Raw genomic sequence first — 22007 nt, forward strand, 5'->3', positions numbered from 1 at the left:
AAATACTTTCTCCATTCTTTTGCCAAAAAAATCCTATGTGCGCATTGACTACAATGTTATCAAGAGTTGAGTCTGAATTCAAGGCAGACTTTATTTGTTAAGAACACTTTCTCCCTTTTGTCTTTCAGCATATGGACTCTAGTAACTGACAGCATACGCTGGTATATTTTTAGCTACTGGATATTTTATATTGGGTTAAATTGCAATCTATGTACAGTAGACCAAAAGGCTCCAGAGAATATGCATGCATGCATGCTGGAGGAAACATCTGTAATGGATACCCTCTCACTTTGAGTAACTATACTTCAGGATGTACATATGAGCCTTGTTACAGCTGTTTTGTCAAAATACTTAGCAGGTAGCAGGTGAGAATAGAAAAGGAATTTATATGGTTGAATGTAATCAGTGTTTTACAGATTACAAAAGAATTATTTCTCTTGACCTTTGTTTAAAGATGTAAATCAGTAATTCAGTTGTTTTGAATTATTATCTTCATATAGCAGAATGGAATGAAGATGATTAGAATAAAATAGCAAATTCGGGATGTGGAAATAAATACCTAAGTTTTATTGAACTTCTGCTTTTTCTATGTTGTATTCTTGCACATTCACAATTTACAAAATAGGAAGCAAAGATTTATGGAAGGGGCCTGACTCCCATCAGTTAAAATACAACTAGTATAATACATAGGCAAATTCCAGTGGTATGGTTGAGACAGCGCTAACATCTGCAAATTAGTGGTGAGATTCAATTTTTTTTACTACCGGTTCTGTGGGTGTGGGTTGGTGGGCCTGACTTGGTGAGTGTGGCAGGGGAAGGATATTGTAAAATCTCCATTCCTTCCCCACTCCAGGAGAAGGATACTGTAAAATCCCCATTCCCTTCTGATCAGCTGGGAGGCAGAGAATAGATGGGGCGGGGCCAGTCAGAGGTGGTATTTACTGGTTCTCCAAACTACTCAAGATTTCTGCTACTGGTTCTCCAGAACTGGTCAGAACCTGCTGAATGCCACCTCTGCTGCAAATGCTTTGGTTGGCTTCTTCCATTTGGACTGTAGAGCGTTGATTTTTATTTGAGATCACTGTACCATGAAGTTATGTTTTTTTCTGCAAAGAAGTAAATGATCAAAATTATATAAAATATAATTGGTTTTGTTCATAGGTTCCATCTCTAACTTTTTTTTTTAACCAGGAGAATATTTGGTTTATATGACAATCTTAAAGCAAATGGATGGTTTGTAGCTGTACAGCTCAGGAGGAGCCAAATTTTTAACAAATTGTGCTATGATTCCTTGAGGTCAATGCATTTATGTGTGCTTAGGATGTAGTTCAGCATTTATGTTGCAACTCAGTGACTAAATGGAAGCTTATTTAAGAATAGGTCTTCCTTTTTAACAATCCAGATAATCCAATACGTTTGACTCCTGCTCTTAATCATAGGCTGTATTGTATAATTAAGTACTGGCTTAGTCTTAAACAACAAATTAAACCCTTGATTATATTCTAATAGTACTCTGCTTTGATCTTTCTCATTTCTTTGATTTATTATGAATAGCTTGGATAAAAATTAAGCAATATGCCTGCTAAAACTCTCACATTGACATTTTCTTGGTGTAAGTGAAATTTATCCAGCTTTTATGAAAACTGTAAGATTTAGATAAAAGTTTTCCAAACGTCTGATAAAACTTCCCCCCCCTCCCACAGAATTAAAAGTGGAAGCATAGCCCATCAGTTTTACACAATTGCGTCTAAGATTACTATGGTTTATTGCCAACTACAGGTGTCAGTGACATACATTAGAGACTCTCTGGACAAACTATAACTGCACCTGGGTTTGATATAATTATATTTTTCCATTACAACTGAACTGTAATAAAGTTTTATTTTTGAGCAGGATACCAGAAGAACCTCAGTTTTACATGTGGAATTATTTTTTTCCCTATACCTGGTACAGGACAATGCTAGTAAATTGTATTGTTGTCTTTTAAAGGAATATGGAGCAAAAATTATAGCTCTTCTCCCCTAACACAGAATGTCTCTTTGAGCAAGAACATTGAATACAGAAGGGGCCATTTTAATAACCAAGTCTAATTCTTGCAGAAATCCAAACCTGAAGCATCCTTCATAAACGTAGATGCCCCTTAACATATCACAGTGACTGATAGACTGCCTCCTCTTTGTTGAACTGGTTTACATTATTAGGAAGTTGTTTCTAAAATGTTATCAAAACTTCCCTTTCTGTAACTTGAATTCATTATTACATGTCCTGCACTCTAGAGCAAGAGAAAGCAGGTTTATTCTTTGACATTTCCTTAGTGTTCTTTAACCAGCTAAACATTCCCAACTTCTTGAATCTCTACATCAGGGGTGTCAAACTCAGGTTGCCCCGGCATCATCAGGTGACATATGACTTTTTTCCCCTTCGCTAAACGAGGCGTGGGCAGCATGTGATGCATCTGGCTTGCGGGCCATGAGTTTGACAGCCCTACTCTACATGCTGTAAAAATTGCCAACTTCTATTACTTCATTTTTAATTTTAAGACACCACCGATGGAAGAAAAGACTAGTATCCTTCCTCCTTTATGCTCCTCCTCCTTCCCCTCTTTCTTCTAGCTGAGTGCACCTTCTTCAAGAAGAAGGGGAAATTGTTAAGGATTTTCTTTTAAATACACTGTAAGGTGCGAAAAACCAGATCAAGACATGAAGGTTCAATTAAATGTATTGCTAATAGCCTATGTACAGAAATCTTTTCAACTAATTGTGGGCACCTGCTTAGAGCTAAATAAGGGTCAACAGCAAACAAGGAGGGTTGTACTTACTAATTCTCATGTGGCTTTGATTACTTAATATCCGGCTTGTGATTATAACATTTCAGTAAGCTGCAGTCATTTTACCATCATTTCCAACATTCCCTGCCATCATCTCACAAATGGGGAAGCAATGGTGGGTACGGGCGTAACAGAGCCTCCCCAGAGCACCAGGTATGTTCCAGTATGATGCTCTGGAGGGACGTTCCTTACCTGTCTTTAAACTCTTCGGCGCTTCCGCACATGGCGCATACAGCACCTGTGCGACACTCCGCCGAGTAGTTGGAGTATCACGGAGGCGTCGCTTGGTAAGACGCATGTAAGACGCTTGGTAAGACGCATGTGTGCACGCGCGCTGGGCTCGTTCATGTGGAGGACACCGGGCCCTGTTGCAACCCTACCGGTTGCAACTGGATCCGGAACCCACCACTGTGGGAAGCTGGGAAGAAAACAGAATTCACTCCTGTTTCTGCCACTTTTCTGCTCACCCACGCTCCATAGCACTTGCCCATGGCATCTCTATTCCCCCACCGCTTGTGTTTCTGGTTGTACTTCATAGTGCCTGCTTGCAGCAACCACATGTACTTTGTAGCACCTGTCCATGCCACCCGCCCAGAGGTGAACTGCACTTATATTAACAATTGGTTCTCTGGTTGTGAGTGCACACACGCTGATGCTCACTTTGCTCGCACGCACCTCTTTGGGGCAGAAACACAGCTTCAAACAAGCAGCTAATCTACTCAGGCAGCTCAGGTGAGTACAGCAGGCACGGCATGGAACTCAACTGGGCAGCGTGGGTGGGAGGAATGAGCTAAAAAGTTAGTTATATATGGAAAGGATAGCTCAGGGGCTTGCGGCAGGCGCAGCCAGTGATCACAACTACCGGTTCATCCGAACCAGTCTGACCAGGCAGCAGTCCACCATTGCACCCGCCACAGTACCAGCACACCTGTCCACACTCTAATACCTGCTTGTGGCACTTCTAAGTAGCACATGTGTGCCTGCGAACTTGCTTGTCTGGGTGTCCTGCCTCATCCACTTACGGTAATAGCCTGTGTGGTTCTGGGGTTACAACTGCAACCAGGCCTGCAGGATTGCTATCACCAAGCACTGTGGTCATGTGATGTCAAGCTTTACAACTGTATTACTTAGCAACATAAATTCCGATCTCAATTGCACCATAAGATGAGGACTATCTGTTTGTAAACAATTTTTTGCCACCTAGATTTAAGTAGTAACTCAAATCAGCATACCAAATTAACTGCACATCTACAAGCTGGAATGAACCACTTAAGCAATCCATAAATTTCAGCTAAGGAATATTTAAAGCAAACTATATAGAAGCAATGTTCGTATCCCTTTGTGTAAAAGATTACTGTACTTTGTCCCTGTTTTGAATGAGCTGCTCTTGTCTCCATCTGTCCTTTATTTTTATAATGATTGGATTTGCTGTTTTCTTTTTTTGCTGACCTTGTGAGACTTAACCTCCACAATATTCAATAAAGCAATAAAAGGATTTCAGTTTGCAGAGTTAAAATTCACAGGTATTTGGGAATGGAATAAGAATGCCAAAGAACAAAATGATGCAAGCTGAAGTAATTAACAAAGTTTACATGACTCATTTAGTGATTTTTCACAAATACATTTAATCCTTTAATTATCATATGAATTTGATAATGGAAAATCTACACATAAGTTAAATGTGAGCGCTTGTATTTAAGTTACATATGCCCATGAAGTATTTTAATATATACCAGCTTAATTTGTTTCTGCATTGGATTATCTCAAATATTCTCACATTTATAATTTATTCTAAACAGTATTGTAGAGATTTTTTGTCTGATCTCAATCAGCAGAAATTCTTTCTGAGTAAAATGTGATAATTATTCAATCCTTTGAGTCAGTGGTGTATTAACCATTAATCAGACTAAGTACGTATTTAGGGCACCAGGCCCAAGAGGGCACCACAAAATTGAGAAGAAGAAAAAATAAACCAATGAAGATTTGTACGGTATGTACAAAGGAGGGGGGCACCAAGATTTGTCAGTGCTAAGGGCACCAGTGAGCCTTAATCCGCCATTGCTTTGAGCTTTCATTCAGAAGTCTGTTCTATTGTGCAGTATATTTTATGTATAAAGTGTGAAAATGACTGAAATCTTAATGTTAACTAAGGAAGCGTGCTTGTTTTCTTTGGTGAATTAAAATCTGGTCACAAATCCTACTTGTTTCTACAAGCTGCTTATTTCATTTGTTTTCTCTTTAAATCAAGATAAGTAATACATCGAACACAGAGAAATCATGAGAAAAAATAAGTAACAGAAATTGAAGGCATACTTTATTTAACAAACTACAGTATGTTTGCTTTCAATACGCATATCATTTCATACATTTTTCTTCTTTAAATTCATATCTCTCTTTCAGGAATTTTTAAACTTGTAAAAGGCTTTCTCAGTCTTGTGTTGAATGTTGAATGTTTATTTTATTTATATGCCGCCCTTTTCCTCCGAAGGGGACTCAGGGCGGCTCACAACTCAACCAAGGGAGAGGGATACAGACAAAAATTAAAATGACGCGCAACAATACATAATTTAAAACACACAAGAGTCATACCATTCGAGAAGGGGGTAGAAGCTTTTTAGCCCCAGGCCTGTCGGAATAGCCAGGTTTTAAGGGCTTTGCGGAAGGTATGGAGGGTGGTGAGGGTTCGAATCTCCACGGGGAGTTCGTTCCAGAGGGTCGGAGCGGCCACAGAGAAGGCTCTCCTCCGGGTAGTCGCCAGTCGACACTGGCCGGCGGATGGAATTCGGAGGAGGCCTAATCTGTGGGATCTAATCGGTCTAGAGGAGGTAATTGGCAGCAGGCGGTCTCGCAAGTACCCAGGTCCAATACCATGAAGGGCTTTAAAAGTGACGACTAGCGCCTTGAAGCGTATCCGGAGACCAATAGGCAGCCAGTGCAGCTCGCGGAGGAGAGGTGTTACGTGGGTGAACCGAGGTGCACCCACGATCGCTCGCGCGGCTGCATTCTGGACAAGCTGGAGTCGCCGAATGCTCTTCAAGGGCTGCCCCATGTAGAGCACGTTGCAGTAGTCCAGTCTAAAGGTCACAAGGGCGCGAGTGACTGTAGTGAGGGCCTCCCGGTTCAGGTAGGGACGCAACTGGTGCACCAGGTGAACCTGGGCAAATGCCCCCCTGGTCACAGCCAACAAGTGGTGTTCAAAAGTCAGCTGTGGGTCCAGGAGGACTCCCAAATTGCGAACCCTGTCTGAGGGGCGTACTGTTTGACCCCCCCAGCCTGAGAGATGGAACACTTGGCCAATTAGTAGGAGGGAAACACACCAGCCACTCGGTCTTATCCGGATTGAGTACAAGCTTGTTAACCCCCATCCAGTCCCTAACAGCCTCGAGGCCCTGGCACATCACGTCAACCGCTTCACTGAGTTGGCACGGGGCGGACAGATACAACTGCGTATTGTCCGCATACTGATGGTATTTTATCCCGTGCCGTCGAATGATCTCACCCAGCGGCTTCATGTAGATATTAAACAGGAGGGGGGACAGGACCGAACCCTGCGGCACCCCATAATTCAGGGCCCTAGGGGTCAATCTCTGCCCTCCGACCCACACCGACTGCGACCTGTCTGAGAGGTAAGAGGAGAACCACCGTAGGACAGTGCCTCCCACCCCCACCTCCCGCAGTCGTCGCAGAAGGATACCATGGCCGATGGTATCGAAAGCCACTGAGAGGTCAAGGAGCACTAGGATGGAGGCGTAACCACCGTCCTTGGCTCTCCAGAGATCATCGATCAATGCGACCAAAGCGGTTTCCGTGCTGTAGCCCGGCCTAAATCCTGACTGGAAGGGATCTAGATAATCGGTTTCCTCCAAGGACCGCCGGAGCTGAAAGGCAACCACCTTCTCAACAACCTTCCCCACAAAGGGGAGGTTGGAGACTGGACAATAGTTGTTTAAGATGGCTGGATCCAGAGATGGCTTCTTCAGAAGGGGTCTCACCACTGCCGCCTTTAGAGCGGGGGGGAAAGAACCCCTCCCGAAGGGAGGCGGTAACAACCGCTTGGATCCAGCCCCGTGTCACCTCCCTGCTGTTAGCGACCAGCCAGGAGGGGCACAGGTCCAGTACACATGTGGAGGCACTTACAGCTCCCATGGCCTTGTCCACGTCCTCAGGGGTAACAGCTTGAAATTCAACCCAGTGATGTCCAGTCAGATTCTCCCCTGGTACCTCAGCTGGCTCTGCGCAATTGGAGTCCAGGTCCATCCGAAGCCGAGCAACTTTATCCGCGAGGAATTGGACGTAATCCTCAGCTCTGCCTTGCAAAGGATCGCTCGTATCCCTCCTATTTAGGAGGGAACGGGTTATCCTGAACAAGGCGGCTGGGCGCGACTCAGCGGAAGCAATCAGAGAGGCAATGTGTGTTCTTTTAGTCGTCCTAATTGCCCGAAGGTGGGCTCTGATGCTGGATGTTAAAAGCGCTCGGTCTGACTTGGACTTACTGGATCTCCATCGTTGTTCTAGGCGTCTCTTTCGGCGCTTCATCTCCTGGAGTTCCTCAGTAAACCAAGGAGCCCTCCTGGATCCACTGCCTTGGATCGGCCGTAAAGGAACAATCCGGTTAAGAGCCTCTGTCACTGCTGAATTCCAGGCAGCAACCAGAGTCTCCGCTGGACTGCGGACGAGGGTATCAGGAATAACTCCAAGCTCCGTCTGAAAGCCCAAAGGGTCCATAAGCCGCCTGGGGTGGAACCACCTAATCGGTTCCTCCTCCCTACAGTGGGGGTTTGGTCTCCGAAAGTCAAGCCTCAGTAGGTAGTGGTCCGACCATGACAGGGGTAAGATCTCGCCACCCCTCAAACCAAGATCACAACTCCACTGCTCCGAGAGGAATACGAGGTCGAGCATGTGACCTGCCGAGTGAGTCGGGCCCCGAATTACTTGGGTCAAGCCCATGGCCGTCATGGAAGCCATGAACTCCTGCGCTCCATCAGAGTGTTCACCGAGCGAAGGCAAATTGAAATCCCCCAGAACCATAAGCCTAGGAAACTCAATTGCCAGCTTGGCTACTGACTCGAGGAGCGAGGGGAGGGCTGCTGCAACGCTGTTGGGAGGCAGGTACGTTAACAGCAAGCCCACTTGACCCTTGAGGTCCAACTTCACCAGCAGGGACTCACACCCGACAAGCTCCGGAGCAGGGATCCTACGAGGTACTAGAGACTCTCGGATAACAATAGCCACACCCACACCCCTTTCTCTGGGATTGCGGCTGATGAAGCACCTGAAAACCCTCTGGGCACATCTCTATGAGGGGGACTCCTCCCTCCGGGCCCAGCCAGGTTTCAGTAATACATGCCAGGTGTGCCCTCGTCTAAAATTAGGTCCCGGACGAGGGGAGCCTTGTGAACTACAGACCTGGCATTTAGCGACAGCAGCCTGAGACCAGGGTCCTGATTACTCGCGCCATCTGGCCTTGGAGTGGGACTCATAGGGCCGGAAGGAGGGATCTCTATAACGTAGCGAGCCCTCCTTCCCCGGTAATGGCCAGCCCTAAAGTCCCCGTCATATCTGCCCCTCCCTGTTAAGACCGTAATGCTCCGGCCCACTCCCGTGTCTGTAGTCCCTCCACCCACCCCCATAGCCCCCGTATTTCCCGACAGGCCCTTCGAATCAGTCATCCTGAGGTTGGAATGGGCCCAGATCCCCCAGCACTTCTGCAAAGTGTGGGGGAACCCGGTTCCCATCCCAATCCTCGCTTACACACCCAAACGTTCACACACTCACACCCCCACAAAAATTTAAAGTACAACAATATAATATAAAAGGGAAATTACACAGGTTAAAAGTGGAAACATTCACTTACAATCATACAAATCCACACTACTTACAAGAAAAAATTGCGCAGGTATAATAGCTGATAAAAAATAAGCGAACAATCCGTACATGGGGACATAAAGTCCATAAAGTAACAGCACAATAGACCGGTCAAGCCGGGACGATATGTGGGAGCTAAAGTGGCCTCTTTCTCCAAGAGTCTGGTGTAGGAGGAATAGTAGTCGAGATGGCTAGGGTAAAGTTTCTGAGGTAGTAGTGGACGATGATAGCCACGATAATAGACGCAGTCCGGGGGGAGAGATGCAAAGCTGAAAGTCCATCGGGCTAAGTCCATAAAGATGAGACGTAATTGGAGGGGCCAGCTAGGGTGGATGATAAGGATGGTAAACAGAGAAGCCACCCCCCAGCCACAAAAAAGGGCAAACCGGGGGGGCCTTGCACACCCAATAAGATGGAAAGTCGGCTGTTGCTGTTGCAGATTGAAAAGTACTGGACAGGAGGAAGATGCAGGATAGCCGTAATGGTGGCTATGAACTAGCCACTCGATCACCCTGGGCCCTAACCCATCCATCCAGGCTAGCCATCCCTTCACCCGGTCCACGCTGACAAAACAGACCAGACGGCTAAGCCAGGGCGTTATCAAAGTGGCTTCAATGAGCCAATAGGGCAGCAAGCCAGCAGCAGCCAACATCAGTATAGCAGTAATTAATATAATCAGGGCGGCAGTCATAGCAATCATAGCTAGGTCAAAGGTCCCCAAGCAAACGCGGGGGCGATGTCCTCCAAAAAACTTAGCCACAGCGTTCTCCCAATTGCATCAACAAACCAGGTCTAACAAGCCCACAGCAGCCCTGCGATAGTCGTAATCCCCAAGCCTAAATGGTAATCACGGGGAAACCAAGCCCCCTCTGCAGCTAAGTCACAATGTCTTCTAAAGCTGAGCCGCAGCGTTTTCAAAACGGTCTCAGCAAACCAGAGGCACAATGGCAGTCACGGCAGACAAAGCAGCGATAGAGGGGGGGAGGGAGGAGGCGAGGCTCTCTCAGCCAGCAGTTAGAGGAAGGTCGAAGCTCTCTCCGGCCAGCTGGATCTCCAGTCCGCTGCCAGCATCAGACCCCCAAGGAAGTCGCTCATACTCTGGCCTCCAAACGCTCTCCAACGCTCCGAACGCTCCCCAACGCTCTCCAACGCCTTCCAAGGCCAGCTGGGTCGCGGCGTCTTCCGAGCGGCTCCCGGGCGGCGTCGCCGTCTTTCTCAAAAAGCAGCCTTGGAGAGCAATGTCTCTCCAGTCTGCTGCCAGCGCCAGGCCCCCAAGGATATTGCTCGTACCCTGGCCTCTCTCCAGCTCAATTTCTGAGGCCAATTTCTCCCTTTTGGCTGTTTTCCCTGTACGGATGCCAGAGCGGTGAACTCAGCAGACATGTTCCTCGCACATGCGCAGTAAAAATGTCTTCCCCCTTTTAGTCTTAAATATATTCCTTCACCATGAATAACGAATAAACCTATGCTTAAATCACATTTCCAAACAAAATCATCATTCTTTACTTGGTTCTTTACTTTCCCAGTGGTCCAATCACTTCTTTAATCTTGCACCATGTTTCCATCTTGTCAACTAGTATTTATTTATAATGTACATTTTTTCATAAAAATCTCTCCATTATCCCCATTTATTGTAATATAACATGCAATTACTGGTATTACCAGCCTATGAATTCTGGTTTTATCGGCATTCTTAGCAAAGTACATGAGACTCTTCCATACATTTATATGTTGCTACATCATACTTTTCATCCCATTTTCATTACTAAACTAACATCAATTTCTTCCATTTATTCATCAATAGTACTTGACAAGATCAATCACGTTCATTCAGACTGCAGTACCTCTATCCTTCCCCCTTCACTTAGTTTCACAGTTATGCTGCATAGCTGAAATATTTTGCTTGCTTTTTTGCATTTGTTAATACATGTGTTTTTGCCATTAATTCCTGTCAATCCCAAGTAGCTATCTTCAGAATGCTCCTGTCATCATAAGAGGGACTCATGGATATTGACTCCTGCTATTGATCTTAGGTGTTGTAAGTCAAGATAATACCACTAAAATGAAGTGCATTACTGTGTTTGGTCACATTCATGCCTCAAGTTTGTGTGATGCTGGCTTTAAGACTTTCAGACTGGATACTGAAGAAGGTATTCACAGGAGAAAAGGCCAGGACAACTATAATGAATATAAATTAATTAATGAAGTCCCAGTTCTTATAATGTCATGGATATATCCCAGTCAGCCACAGTGAACCTGGGTAGCAGCAAGGAAAGAATTCCATGGTATCAATTTACAAAAACAATTGTTTTCATTGGGTAAGTTTTAGAACCCTTCAACCTTCCCTCCTCATTGCTTATTTAAGCATTAGAAAGGGAGGGTTGCATATTAGTGAGGATTACCTATATCGTTAGGTATCTAACAGTTATTAGGTGTCTAGCTCTGGAGAGCCAGGGACGGAGGCCACGCCTCCATCCTGGTTCTCCTTGACCTCTCAGCGGCTTTCGATGCCATCGACCATGGTATCCTTCTGCGACGTCTGCGGGAGGTGGGGGTGGGAGGCACTGTTTTGCGGTGGTTCTCCTCTTACCTCTCGGACAGGTCGCAGTCGGTGTTAGTTGGAGGGCAGAGATCGACCCCTAGGCCCCTAACATATGGGGTGCCGCAGGGTTCGGTCTTGTCCCCCCTACTTTTCAACATCTACATGAAACCGCTGGGTGAGATCATTCGGCGGCACGGGATAAAATACCACCAGTATGCGGACGATACTCAGTTGTATCTGTCCGCCCCGTGCCAACTCAATGAAGTGGTGGACGTGATGAACCAGGGCCTTGAAGCTGTTAGGAACTGGATGAGGGCTAACAAGCTTGTGCTCAACCCAGATAAGACCGAGTGGCTGTTGTGTTTCCCTCCCATTAATTCGGCAAGTGTTCCATCTCTCAGGCTGGGGGGTCAAACATTACACCCCTCAGACAGGGTCCGCAACTTGGGAGTCCTCCTGGACCCACAGCTGACTTTTGAACACCATTTGTCAGCTGTGACCAGGGGGGCATTTGCCCAGGTTCGCCTGGTGCACCAGTTGCGCCCCTACCTGAACCGGGAGGCTCTCACAACAGTCACTCGTGCCCTTGTGACCTCTAGGCTGGAATACTGCAATGTGCTCTACATGGGGCTGCCCTTGAAGAGTATTCGGCGACTTCAGCTAGTCCAGAATGCGGCCGCGCGAGCGATTGTGGGTGCACCTCGCTTCACCCACATAACACCTATCCTCCGCAAGCTGCACTGGCTACCTGTCGATCTCCGGATACGCTTCAAGGTGCTACTTGTCACCCATAAAGCCCTTCATGGTAGTGGATCTGGGTACTTGAGAGACCGCCTACTGCCAATTACCTCCACGCGACCGATTAGATCCCATAGACTAGGCCTCCTCCGAGTTCCATCTGCCGGTCAATGCCGACTGGCAACTACGCGGAGGAGAGCCTTCTCGGTGGCAGCTCCGACCCTATGGAACGATCTCCCCGTGGAGATTCGTACCCTCACCACCCTCCAGACTTTCCGCACAGCCCTTAAAATCTGGCTATCCCATCAGGCCTGGGGCTAAAGACTGTAACCCACCCGAATGGTATGAATGTTGTGCTTTTAATTATGTATTGTTTTTACGTGTTAAATGTTTGTTCCCCCCCCCTTCGAGTTGTAAGCCGCCCTGAGTCTCCCCAGGGAAAAGGGCGGCATATAAATAAACTTTCATAACTCATAACTCATAGTTAAGAAAAAGGTGGGAAATAATTATCTAACTGGTGTTAAAATGGAAAGTTTGTTATCTGACAGCTTGTGAGATTAAATAGAGAAGTTAGTTTGTCAAAGCAGCCCTTTTCCTTGTGTTAAGTGAAAGATTCAGGTCAATCACAGGACATTGTGCTGTTGCATAGAATATATATTCTATGCTGTTGCATAGCATAAAATATTCTTTATTGACCAGGCATGATTAGACACACAAGGAATTTGTGCAGAAGTTCTGCAGTGTACATGCAAAGCAACAGGGTAATAATAATCATAAGAATGACACCAATAAGGGGGTGGTAAAGAAAAATGAGGGTATTAATAATACTATAGCTATACATTATGGGTAAATATGTTTAGGCATAAGACAGTGTTATGGGAGTTAGGTGTTTAGCAGAATGATAGCATGGGGAAAGAAACCTTTTTATGTCTAATTGTTTTGGCATGCAATGCCCTATAGTGATGTCCTGAGGGGAGAATTTGAAAGAGTTTATGTCCAGGATGTGAGGGGTCTGTAGATATTTTCTCTGTAGATTTTTTTATGTGTTGTAGCACATTTTGCCTAGTATGCTTATAAGGTCAGTAACAGTTTTTCATATATAATATACCATCTAAAATAAACCCAAAACCTCTTAAAGCCAAACTTTAAGTTTATTTTTCCTTATCAATAGTTTAATCATTATTTTGGCTCTTCTGACATACAGCCATTATTTAAATCATGTCTAGAATTAGAAATGTTGGTATAGTTTCAGTGTCGACTTTGGGCCATTCATAATCATTAGGAAAAATCTATTTTTTATCATTAACTTAGATATCTTTAGCTTCAGTTTTGTCCCAAAGGGCATAACAATACTCTGGAAAAATGATGTATTTATAACATTAAATGAATTGAAAAGCAATACTTTTATGAGTCCTGCTAACTGAAAACAGATATATTTTAAAACCTTTGAAGGAGATTATGCACTCGATTAGGAAATTACAGCTCTGATTAAAAGAAAATTGAATTAGCAGCTTAAGAAATGCATTATGAATTATGCAACAAGTGCTGTGATATTTACTCTTCTGCGCCAACAAATAGCTTTCTTGATAATTGACAAAAATGGGGAGGAAGGGATAAGATGCAATGGGGAGAAGGTGGGATCTTACCCTTAGTCCATTCCCCAGAATGACACACCCCATTGGGGTCCCAGGCCAAATGGCAAAGCAGGTACTTTCAGAAGTTCAAAATCTTACCGTGGGGTGTCCGATCTTCCAGAGGGTGGGCTCCATATCAGAAAAGTCTCCTTTTCTGGGCCCACCAATTATAATTCATTGACTGGTGGGGTCCACTGCATGCTCTTTCTGCCTGTGCAGTTGAGGCGGCCCGATCCCATTGGGGTAAAATGGTTCCTCAGATAATCTGAATTCATGTCATTGAAGGGCTTTAAAGCTAAGAACGAACAGCTTGAATTGGATAGCTGTGATTTTCTGTTAAATTAACCTTTTTGAATTGTTCCTTCATAGTCCATACAGAATCTTATACTATTGTCCCTTTATTCTACTAAATTCCTTTGAAGAATCTGAAATATTATTGTTTTGATGTTTTTCTACATTGGGAGGGGGCTGTTTTTTGAGGTTTCATGCCACACCTGAGATTTTTAAATATCTATTCATGCTGCCATGGCCATCATTGCATGAATACGCAGTGCCCTTCATGGCAATCACATTGATCAAAACTTCAGTAACTTCTGTTGATTTCATAAATAAACTTTTCAACAAGTGTATATGTTGCTTTGAAACAATATTTCCAATCTATAAAGACATAGACTTACAAATGTTTGTAGACATGTGCCATTTAAAATTTAATGTTTATTTTCTTAGCCATCACAGCTGTCACAGATTTAATTAAGCTTGGGGAATATGCTTCCAGGCCACAGAAATAAGCCTTTTTGTCACATTTTATGATATATTTTTCACTGTCTTTATATGAACTTATCAGTATTATTTTATAATCTATAGTACTTTACAAATTCATATTAAATATTAATGTGATTGAGAAAATATGTATATAAAGATCAAAATTCTAAAATAGTATTCTTTACGCATAGACAGTATGAACATTTCCATAGGGAAATCTGAAGTAATCCTAGTTGGAACCTTTCAGTTCATTCACTATAATGAATGATATTTAATACATCATACATTCACAGAAATAATCATATTAAAACTACTGTAAATAGAGGGTGATCCAAAAGGGCAAGTAAAGTTCAAGGAAATTGCATCTATGAGCTTTCTATCCAGATGGTAGAGGAAAAGAAAAGAAAGAAATACTCAGGAGAGATGTATCCAGGGATACTTTCCTCCAGTCCCTGGAGAGCAGGAAAGTTAAGCCATCATACTTGGAACTCTTCATTTTGCTGGTCTTTTAAATCAGCGGTCCCCAATCTTTTTGACATCAGGGACCAGTTTCATGGAAGACAATTTTTTCCACAAACTGGGGGTTCCTAACAGGCCATGTACTAGTCCATGGCCTGGGGGTTGGGGCTCCCGCCAAAGAATTAAGGCCTTTGAACTATAATGCTGGAGAAGATTCCTGCGAATCCCTTGGACTGCAAGGCGATCAAACCGGTCAGTCCTAGAGGAGATCAACCCTGACTGCTCTTTAGAAGGCCAGATTCTGAAGATGAAAGTCAAATACTTTGGCCACCAAATAAGAAGGAAGGACTCACTGGAGAAGAGCCTAATGCTGGGAACAATTGAGGGCAAAAGAAGAAGGGGACGGCAGAGAATGAGATAGTTGGATGGAGTCACTGAAGCAGTTGGCATGAGCTTAAATGGACTCCAGGGGATGGTAGAGGACAGGAAGGCCTGGAGGAACATTGTCCATGGGGTTGCAATGGGTTGGACACAGCTTTGCAACTAACAGCAACAACAAATTTTAAATGGTCTCAATTTGCATTATGAATGAATACATGGAAGTGCTAGCTAGTTAGCACTGTTAAAAAATTTTCCCTCAAGAGTATGTTATCTAATTTTAGAAAGACTATTGGAAAAAATAAAGTCAGTTTTCTATATACAGACTCACACTATTTTAAAAACTCAGTGCACTTCAAAGCAAAGGAATTATAGGGCATAAACCCACTCTTACATTTGGTAATTTACAATTGAATTGAAGTCATTATGCTACCAAATGATTTTGCTCTTTTGTTTATTGCTAATGCTGAATCCAAGGAACGTGTGATTATTCAACATATGGCAGACCTGTTTCTGAAACTTCTTAACTCTTAACCGGAGTGAAAGCTAAAACGCCAATCATTTGGGGAACATACCTCCAACTTAGATTATAAGATTTGTGAATATCTCAATAGTTGGCATGGTTGGGACCAGTGACGTGCGGTGAGGGTTACCGTTGGTGAGGCAAGACCGCAGCAGCGGCGAGAAGCAACGTCCCCGCCGCTGTGTCCGACAGGCATCTCACGTTTATGGCGGACATAAACATGAGACGCCTGTCGGACACAGCGGCGGGGGTGTTGCTTCTCGCCGCCGTCACACTCCACCGCCTTGCCCCCCCCCGCCTCCTCCGACAAACAATCCTGCTGCCCCGGCCTGCAGCCAGCCCAGCACCGAGCGGGGAGGAGGAGGAGGAGAAGAGTGGTGAGTCCAGGCAGGGAGCAGGTCAGGCGGGGGGGGGGGGTAAATGCCGGCTTGCCTTCCGGGTGTCCCGGCTCCAGCTGAGATGCTTCTCGCCGCCGTCGTGCTCCACCGCCTTGCCCCCCTGCCTCCTCCGACAAACAATCCTGCTGCCCCGGCCTGCAGCCAGCCAGCCCACGCACCCCCCGCCCGACCTGCTCCCTGCCTGGACTCACCGCTCTTCTCCTCCTCGTCTTCCCCGCTCATCCTCCCCGCCCACTCAGCCCATTCCTCCCCCCGCCACCACTGTGTCCAACAGACCAGGCGTCTCGCGTTTATGGCAGACATAAACGCGAGACGCCTGGCCTGTTGGGACACAGCGGCGAGAACGTCCCTGCCGCCTCCGCGCTCCTCCGCCTCGCCCCCCCGCCTCCTCCGACCCCACTGGACCGCTGTGAAGAAACACACACACACACACACACACACATACACTCCACAATAAAAAAATTACATATTTAATTACAATAAATTTGAATCCCCCCCTCCCTCTGTCCGATCCACATACCTTTTCCAGCTGTGGAAACTCTCTCAACTCTCCTCTTGTCCGCCCAACGTAAGCGTGCTCAACGTAAGCGTGCTCATAAGGCATGATTCGCTGCTCCCCGATCAGGAGGCGGGAGAATCAGTGCCTCCTTTGCATATGGAATTTTTTGCTTTTTAACTCTTTCTTAACTTTTAAAAGGCGAAACATTCCTTATGCAAAGTAGGCCCCGAGTTCTCTGGCCTCCTCCTAGTTAATACTGAGAGCAGACACCAAGCCACTGTGACTTGAAATCTGGTAGCAACTACCCTGGCTTTAATTATTTTTAAAAAATTATTTAAAATTCTTTCCTTTCCCTGAGGAGACTGGTGAAGTCCCGCCTCCCTTGCCTCTAGTGACTGCGCGTTCCTGGTTGGGACACTACACTAGCTGGGGGGCAAAGATAATACTATGTAGTGATAACTATCTTTGCTGAATGGCCACCGAACATTAAAAAACCTTTAAAAATCACTATATAGATTGAAAGAGTAAAATAGGATGAAATTTTGTAAGAAAAAGACATAGGGATTGATAAAACTGTAGCTACTGTGTTGTAAAATAGGTATCAATGTAATAAAGTGTCCACGATAGCATATGTTTTTGCTAATGTGATCACTCCAGAAACTGATAATATTCAATTTTGGATTGATTCATTTGAAATCAATTCTGGCATTTTATATTAAGCTTATTGTATATAAGTCATATTGGCATTCTAATGTAAAATTTATTTTTAAATCTAAGCCCATGAAGATAATCCTAATTTACATTCTGCTAAAATTGAATTAAATCTTTTTTTATAAATAATATTAAAGGGATTGTAAACAGCTTGGTATATGCTGCAAGAATCTGGATAACAAAAGAATTGACTTGGGTAAATCTACCTTAATGCAAACAGGCCATAATTTGTATAGGTTTGCAAAACAACAGTTTCCATTTTGTGCAAGTGCAGCACACAATCTAACATTGAAAACATCAGTTTCTTCATAAATCCCTGGAACAGAACTCTTGGATAACTGCCTGAGTTACCATGTTTGGTAGCAATACTTAGTTGGTCCTAAATTTTGGTCAAATGTTTATGAAGAAATTGGGAAAATCATCTAACAAACTTTGATAATGAAATCATGTTTTGCTTTATTATCATCTCCTTAAGAGCCATGGTGGCACAGTGATTAGAATGCAGTACTGCAGGCTACTTCTTCTGATTGCTGGCTGCCAGCAGTTCAGCAGTTTGATTCTCACTGGTTCAAGGTTGACTCAATCTCTTCCATCCTTCTGAGGTCGGTAAAATGAAGACCCAGATTGTTGGGGGCAATATTCTGACTCTGTAAAGCACTTTGGGCTGTAAAGCACTGTGTAAAGCAGTATATAAGTCTAAGTGCTATTGCTATTAATGGCGCCAGCATGATGGCTCAGCAGTTAAAGACGCTGACCTTGTCAGCTAGAAAGACCTGAGTGCCATGACATGGGGGGAGCTCCAGAAGTGGATTTCTGCCGGTTTGCCCTGGGTCTGGCAAACTGGTAGTGGTGGTGGTGGGAGGCTCCGCCCACCTGCCTGGATGCTTCTGCGCATGCGCTGAAGCAATGTGTGAGTGCACACGCATGAGCGAACCGTTAGTAAAATAAATTGAAACCCACCACTGGGGAGCTTCCATTATGTGCCCCAGCTCCTGCCCACCTAGCAATTTAAAAGCATACAAATGCGAGTAGATAAATAGGTATCACTTCAGTGGGAAGGTAGCAGCATTTTATGCATTTGGCATTTAGTCATGCTGGCCTTATGACCACTGAAATGTCTTCAGACCTTGCTAGCGTCCTCAGCAAAGAAATGGAGAGGAGCACCACCACCTAGAGTTTGACATGACTGGACAAGGGAAACCTTTACCTTTACTTTTGTCATCCCTTTATAAAAATGAAGCATTCTTTTTTAAAAAAACCCAACTTTGAGGTTTATTATTACAAAACACTTTGTAATAATGGGGAACAGAAACATTGAATCAAAATATGAAATTTGCTTTGTCCAATTAATACAATAACAAGCAAGTATAGTTTATTAAAAACTGCTCATCATTTCCTAACTATACTTTATCAACTTTATTATAGTCATTGGTTATTTTTTCAAATTCAATTTTTAAGCTTTTTTATTCATTTTAAATAAAAGAAACTATTCCAAAGCAGATGATAAAATAAGCTGATCTTCACTCATTGGGAAATTTTAATGTTTCATTATTTTATTTTATAGATGTTAAAAATTTTATTTTCTTGTTTCAACCTTAATTTTAGAGTTTAATGAATTTTTCCACTGATTATGTGTGTGTGTGTGTGCGTGTCCACATGTGTGCAAATTTTCTGATTGCTCCTAGCAATTAAATAACTTTTTTTCCTTTGAACCTCTCCACCAGAAGACCAGCTGGTAGTGAAAATCTAGTGACATTTTTGATGTAGCAACTTCACTTTGCACAAGAGTGATATAGTATAATAGAACACATAATAGGCTCTGCAAAGCAAAGGAGAGCCAAAAGTCTTTAATGTGACCAGCTATTAGCACTTGATGGGGAGGAAAATGACATATGTATACTGATTATTTCCCACTTCTAAATGAGTTCCCTAAATAGAAGCATTTTTAATATGTAGCTCTTAAATACGTTCTCCTTATATTGATTTTCCCTTCACACTGAAATTGTTTTTAAAAATGAAGGTGAGGAAGATTTAAAATGTAATACATTGGGACCAGATGAACAAGATGAAATAAATATAATTTATTAATTTGAGACATAAAACCCCAAAGCCCAAAAGAGTTTGTATAATACAAACTTCCTACCTACATATTACTGTTGGTTTTCCCAAAGAATGACTGACTTTATTCTGATACAATGGTATCATGATGTAGCACTTACCATCCCTACCGGTTCGCAAATGGGAGCGCACGTGCCACCTTCTCCCAGAGGCGGGTTGCTCCCGGTTCGGGCCAGATCGGGCAAACTGGTAGTAGCGGCGGGAGGCTCCGCCCACCCGCTCGGGCGCTTCTGTGCATGTGCAGAAGTGTTGCGAGCTTGCCTGAACCGGTAGTAAAAAATTGGCAACCCACCAGTGCCCTCTGCACATGAACAGAAGGTTGTGCATTACCTTGGCCTCCCACAGCCTCTGCTACCGGTTCACCTGAACCGGAGAGAACTGACTGAATACCACCTCAGCTACACATTGATGCAAGCTGTGAATAAAGTATATAGGGCCTCCTCTGTCATCAGTTTTGGAAATCAGGGAGTAAAACTACAGATATTGCATAGCTGTCTGTTTTACTAGCCTAATCCTGGCTTGCCTCTATTATATATATTTTGCTTTATAGCCTGTCCATCTGGAACTTACAAGCCTGAAGGATCACCAGGTGGGATAAGCACCTGCACCTCATGTCCTGATGAGAATCACACTTCTTCACCAGGAAGTACTTCTATGGAGGACTGTATATGCAAGGAAGGGTATCGTCCTAGAGGTAAATCGTGTGAAGGTAAGCTACTTCTTAAAGAAACAACTCAGTTAAAAATTTAACATCATGAGCAACATTTCCTGCTTGAATTTGTCCACCGGGAAATCAGTATGTATTTCCATGAAATCTATAAAGTTATATTTAACTTCGTGTCTGAAATGCATGTGGCAAACCACAGTAACACAATAATGATATGTATGTGATAATGTTATCACAGGGATGCCCCCTTGCTTCTGGATATCTGGTCCATGGATGTACATCACATCATTTATAGGAGGATTTTCTCAAATGTATTGTATTGCCAATTTGCATCTCTCTTGTCCTTTGCAGATGCTCATGGTTTCCAATGCACATGGCTATCCACTGTATAGAAGGAGTAGACAAAAATTATTTTAGGCAGTTTTCTTTCATTTATAGACAATACAGGCCATATGCCTAGAGATTGGGGAGTAGCAATTATCATACCAATTTATAAAAAAGGGAATAGAAATGACCCAGGCAACTACAGACCCATTAGTCTTCTAAGCGTTATTAGTAAACTGTATGCCAAACACTTAAATTATAAACTTCAAGATTGGCTAATTTCAGGGGGGATAATCAAAGACGAACAAGCCGGTTTTAGAGAAGGAAGATTGATGGTGGATCATATCTTGGTACTCCACCATTTAGTACAAAAATACACACACACACAAAATCCTCTCTTTTTGTGGCCTTGGATTTTAAACAGGCCTTCGATTCAATATCCAGGATCACCCTCTGGGAGAAGTTAAAATGCACCACTATCGATAAACGCCTCCTCTTCCTCATACAAAAATTGTATGCCAATTCCACCCTGAAAGTGAGGTGCAATCCCCAAGGGAGTTTAACCGGCTCATTAAGAGTACAAAAAGGGGTACGGCAGGGTTGCATCCTGTCCCCCTCCCTCTTCAACTTCTATATTAATCCCCTGATTGACCTTTTACAGAACCCAGATTTTCATCCTCCTAACCTAGCACAATGCAAAGTGCCAATTCTCTTATATGCTGATGACGCCGCTATCATTTCACAACCCCCCATAGGACTGAAGAGAGCAATTAGGGCAACACTCGGCTATTGCAGGCAAAACAAGCTGGTCCTTAACTTCGATAAATCAAAAATTTTAGTTTTTGCTAAAAGACCACGCCAATATTCCTGGCAAATAGAAGGATATAGTTTGGAACAGGTTAAAACATTTAGATACCTTGGTGTGGTTTTCCACTCGCTAGGGACATGGAAGGCACACCTGGATCACACATTGCAAGTAGCCATTAGGTCCTCAAATGCAATCAAACATTTCTTTTATACAGGTGGAGGTCAGTTAGTACCTGCTGCCTTAAAACTTTTTGAGGTCAAAACATTGGCGCAAATTCTTTACGGGGCACAAACAGGAATCCTTGCAAAGAGAGACTTGTTAGAAACCATTCAAACAAAATTCCTGCGAGCCATATTAGCTGCTCCCAATGGAACTCCAAATGCCCAGTTAAGAATTGAGACAGGCATGCCTCAAATTCAAGTAAGAGCCTGGAAGATGATGGTCATTTATTGGCTTAAAATGCATTTCTTTCCAGAGGGACTGTCCCCACTAGTGTTGACTGACAATTTCCCTTCCCCCTGGAAACAAGCAATTGATCACAAGCTAGGCTCTTATGGGCTTTCATCATTATTATTAATGTCCCTAGGCTTTGAGCAAGCAAAGCAAGTAGTAATCAATAGAATGAGGGGCATGGAGTTCCAAGAAGAATTAAATAGGTTGCCTCTCCACAGTAGGGACAGAATAAAACAGGGTGTGTGGGAATCAGCAAGATAGCTGAATGACCTGATCTCTCCAAAACAAAGAATAGCTTTCT

General features: G+C 43.8%; 1 protein-coding gene across 1 annotated transcript in view; it reads left to right on the top strand.

The window, feature by feature from the left end:
- The window catches only part of SVEP1 (sushi, von Willebrand factor type A, EGF and pentraxin domain containing 1), a 154551-nt gene that overhangs the window by 19026 nt on the left and 113518 nt on the right, over nt 1–22007 (top strand). Inside the window, exon 4 of the mRNA XM_087716154.1 lies at nt 20005–20163. Coding sequence (XP_087572280.1) covers nt 20005–20163 — 159 coding nt within the window. The remainder of the gene's footprint in view (nt 1–20004; nt 20164–22007) is intronic.

The sequence above is a fragment of the Thamnophis sirtalis genome, unplaced genomic scaffold (genome assembly GCF_051295495.1).
Source record: "Thamnophis sirtalis isolate CommonGarterSnake01/CBP01778 unplaced genomic scaffold, rThaSir2_p1.2 scaffold_5, whole genome shotgun sequence".
Classification (NCBI taxonomy): Eukaryota; Metazoa; Chordata; class Lepidosauria; order Squamata; family Natricidae; genus Thamnophis; species Thamnophis sirtalis.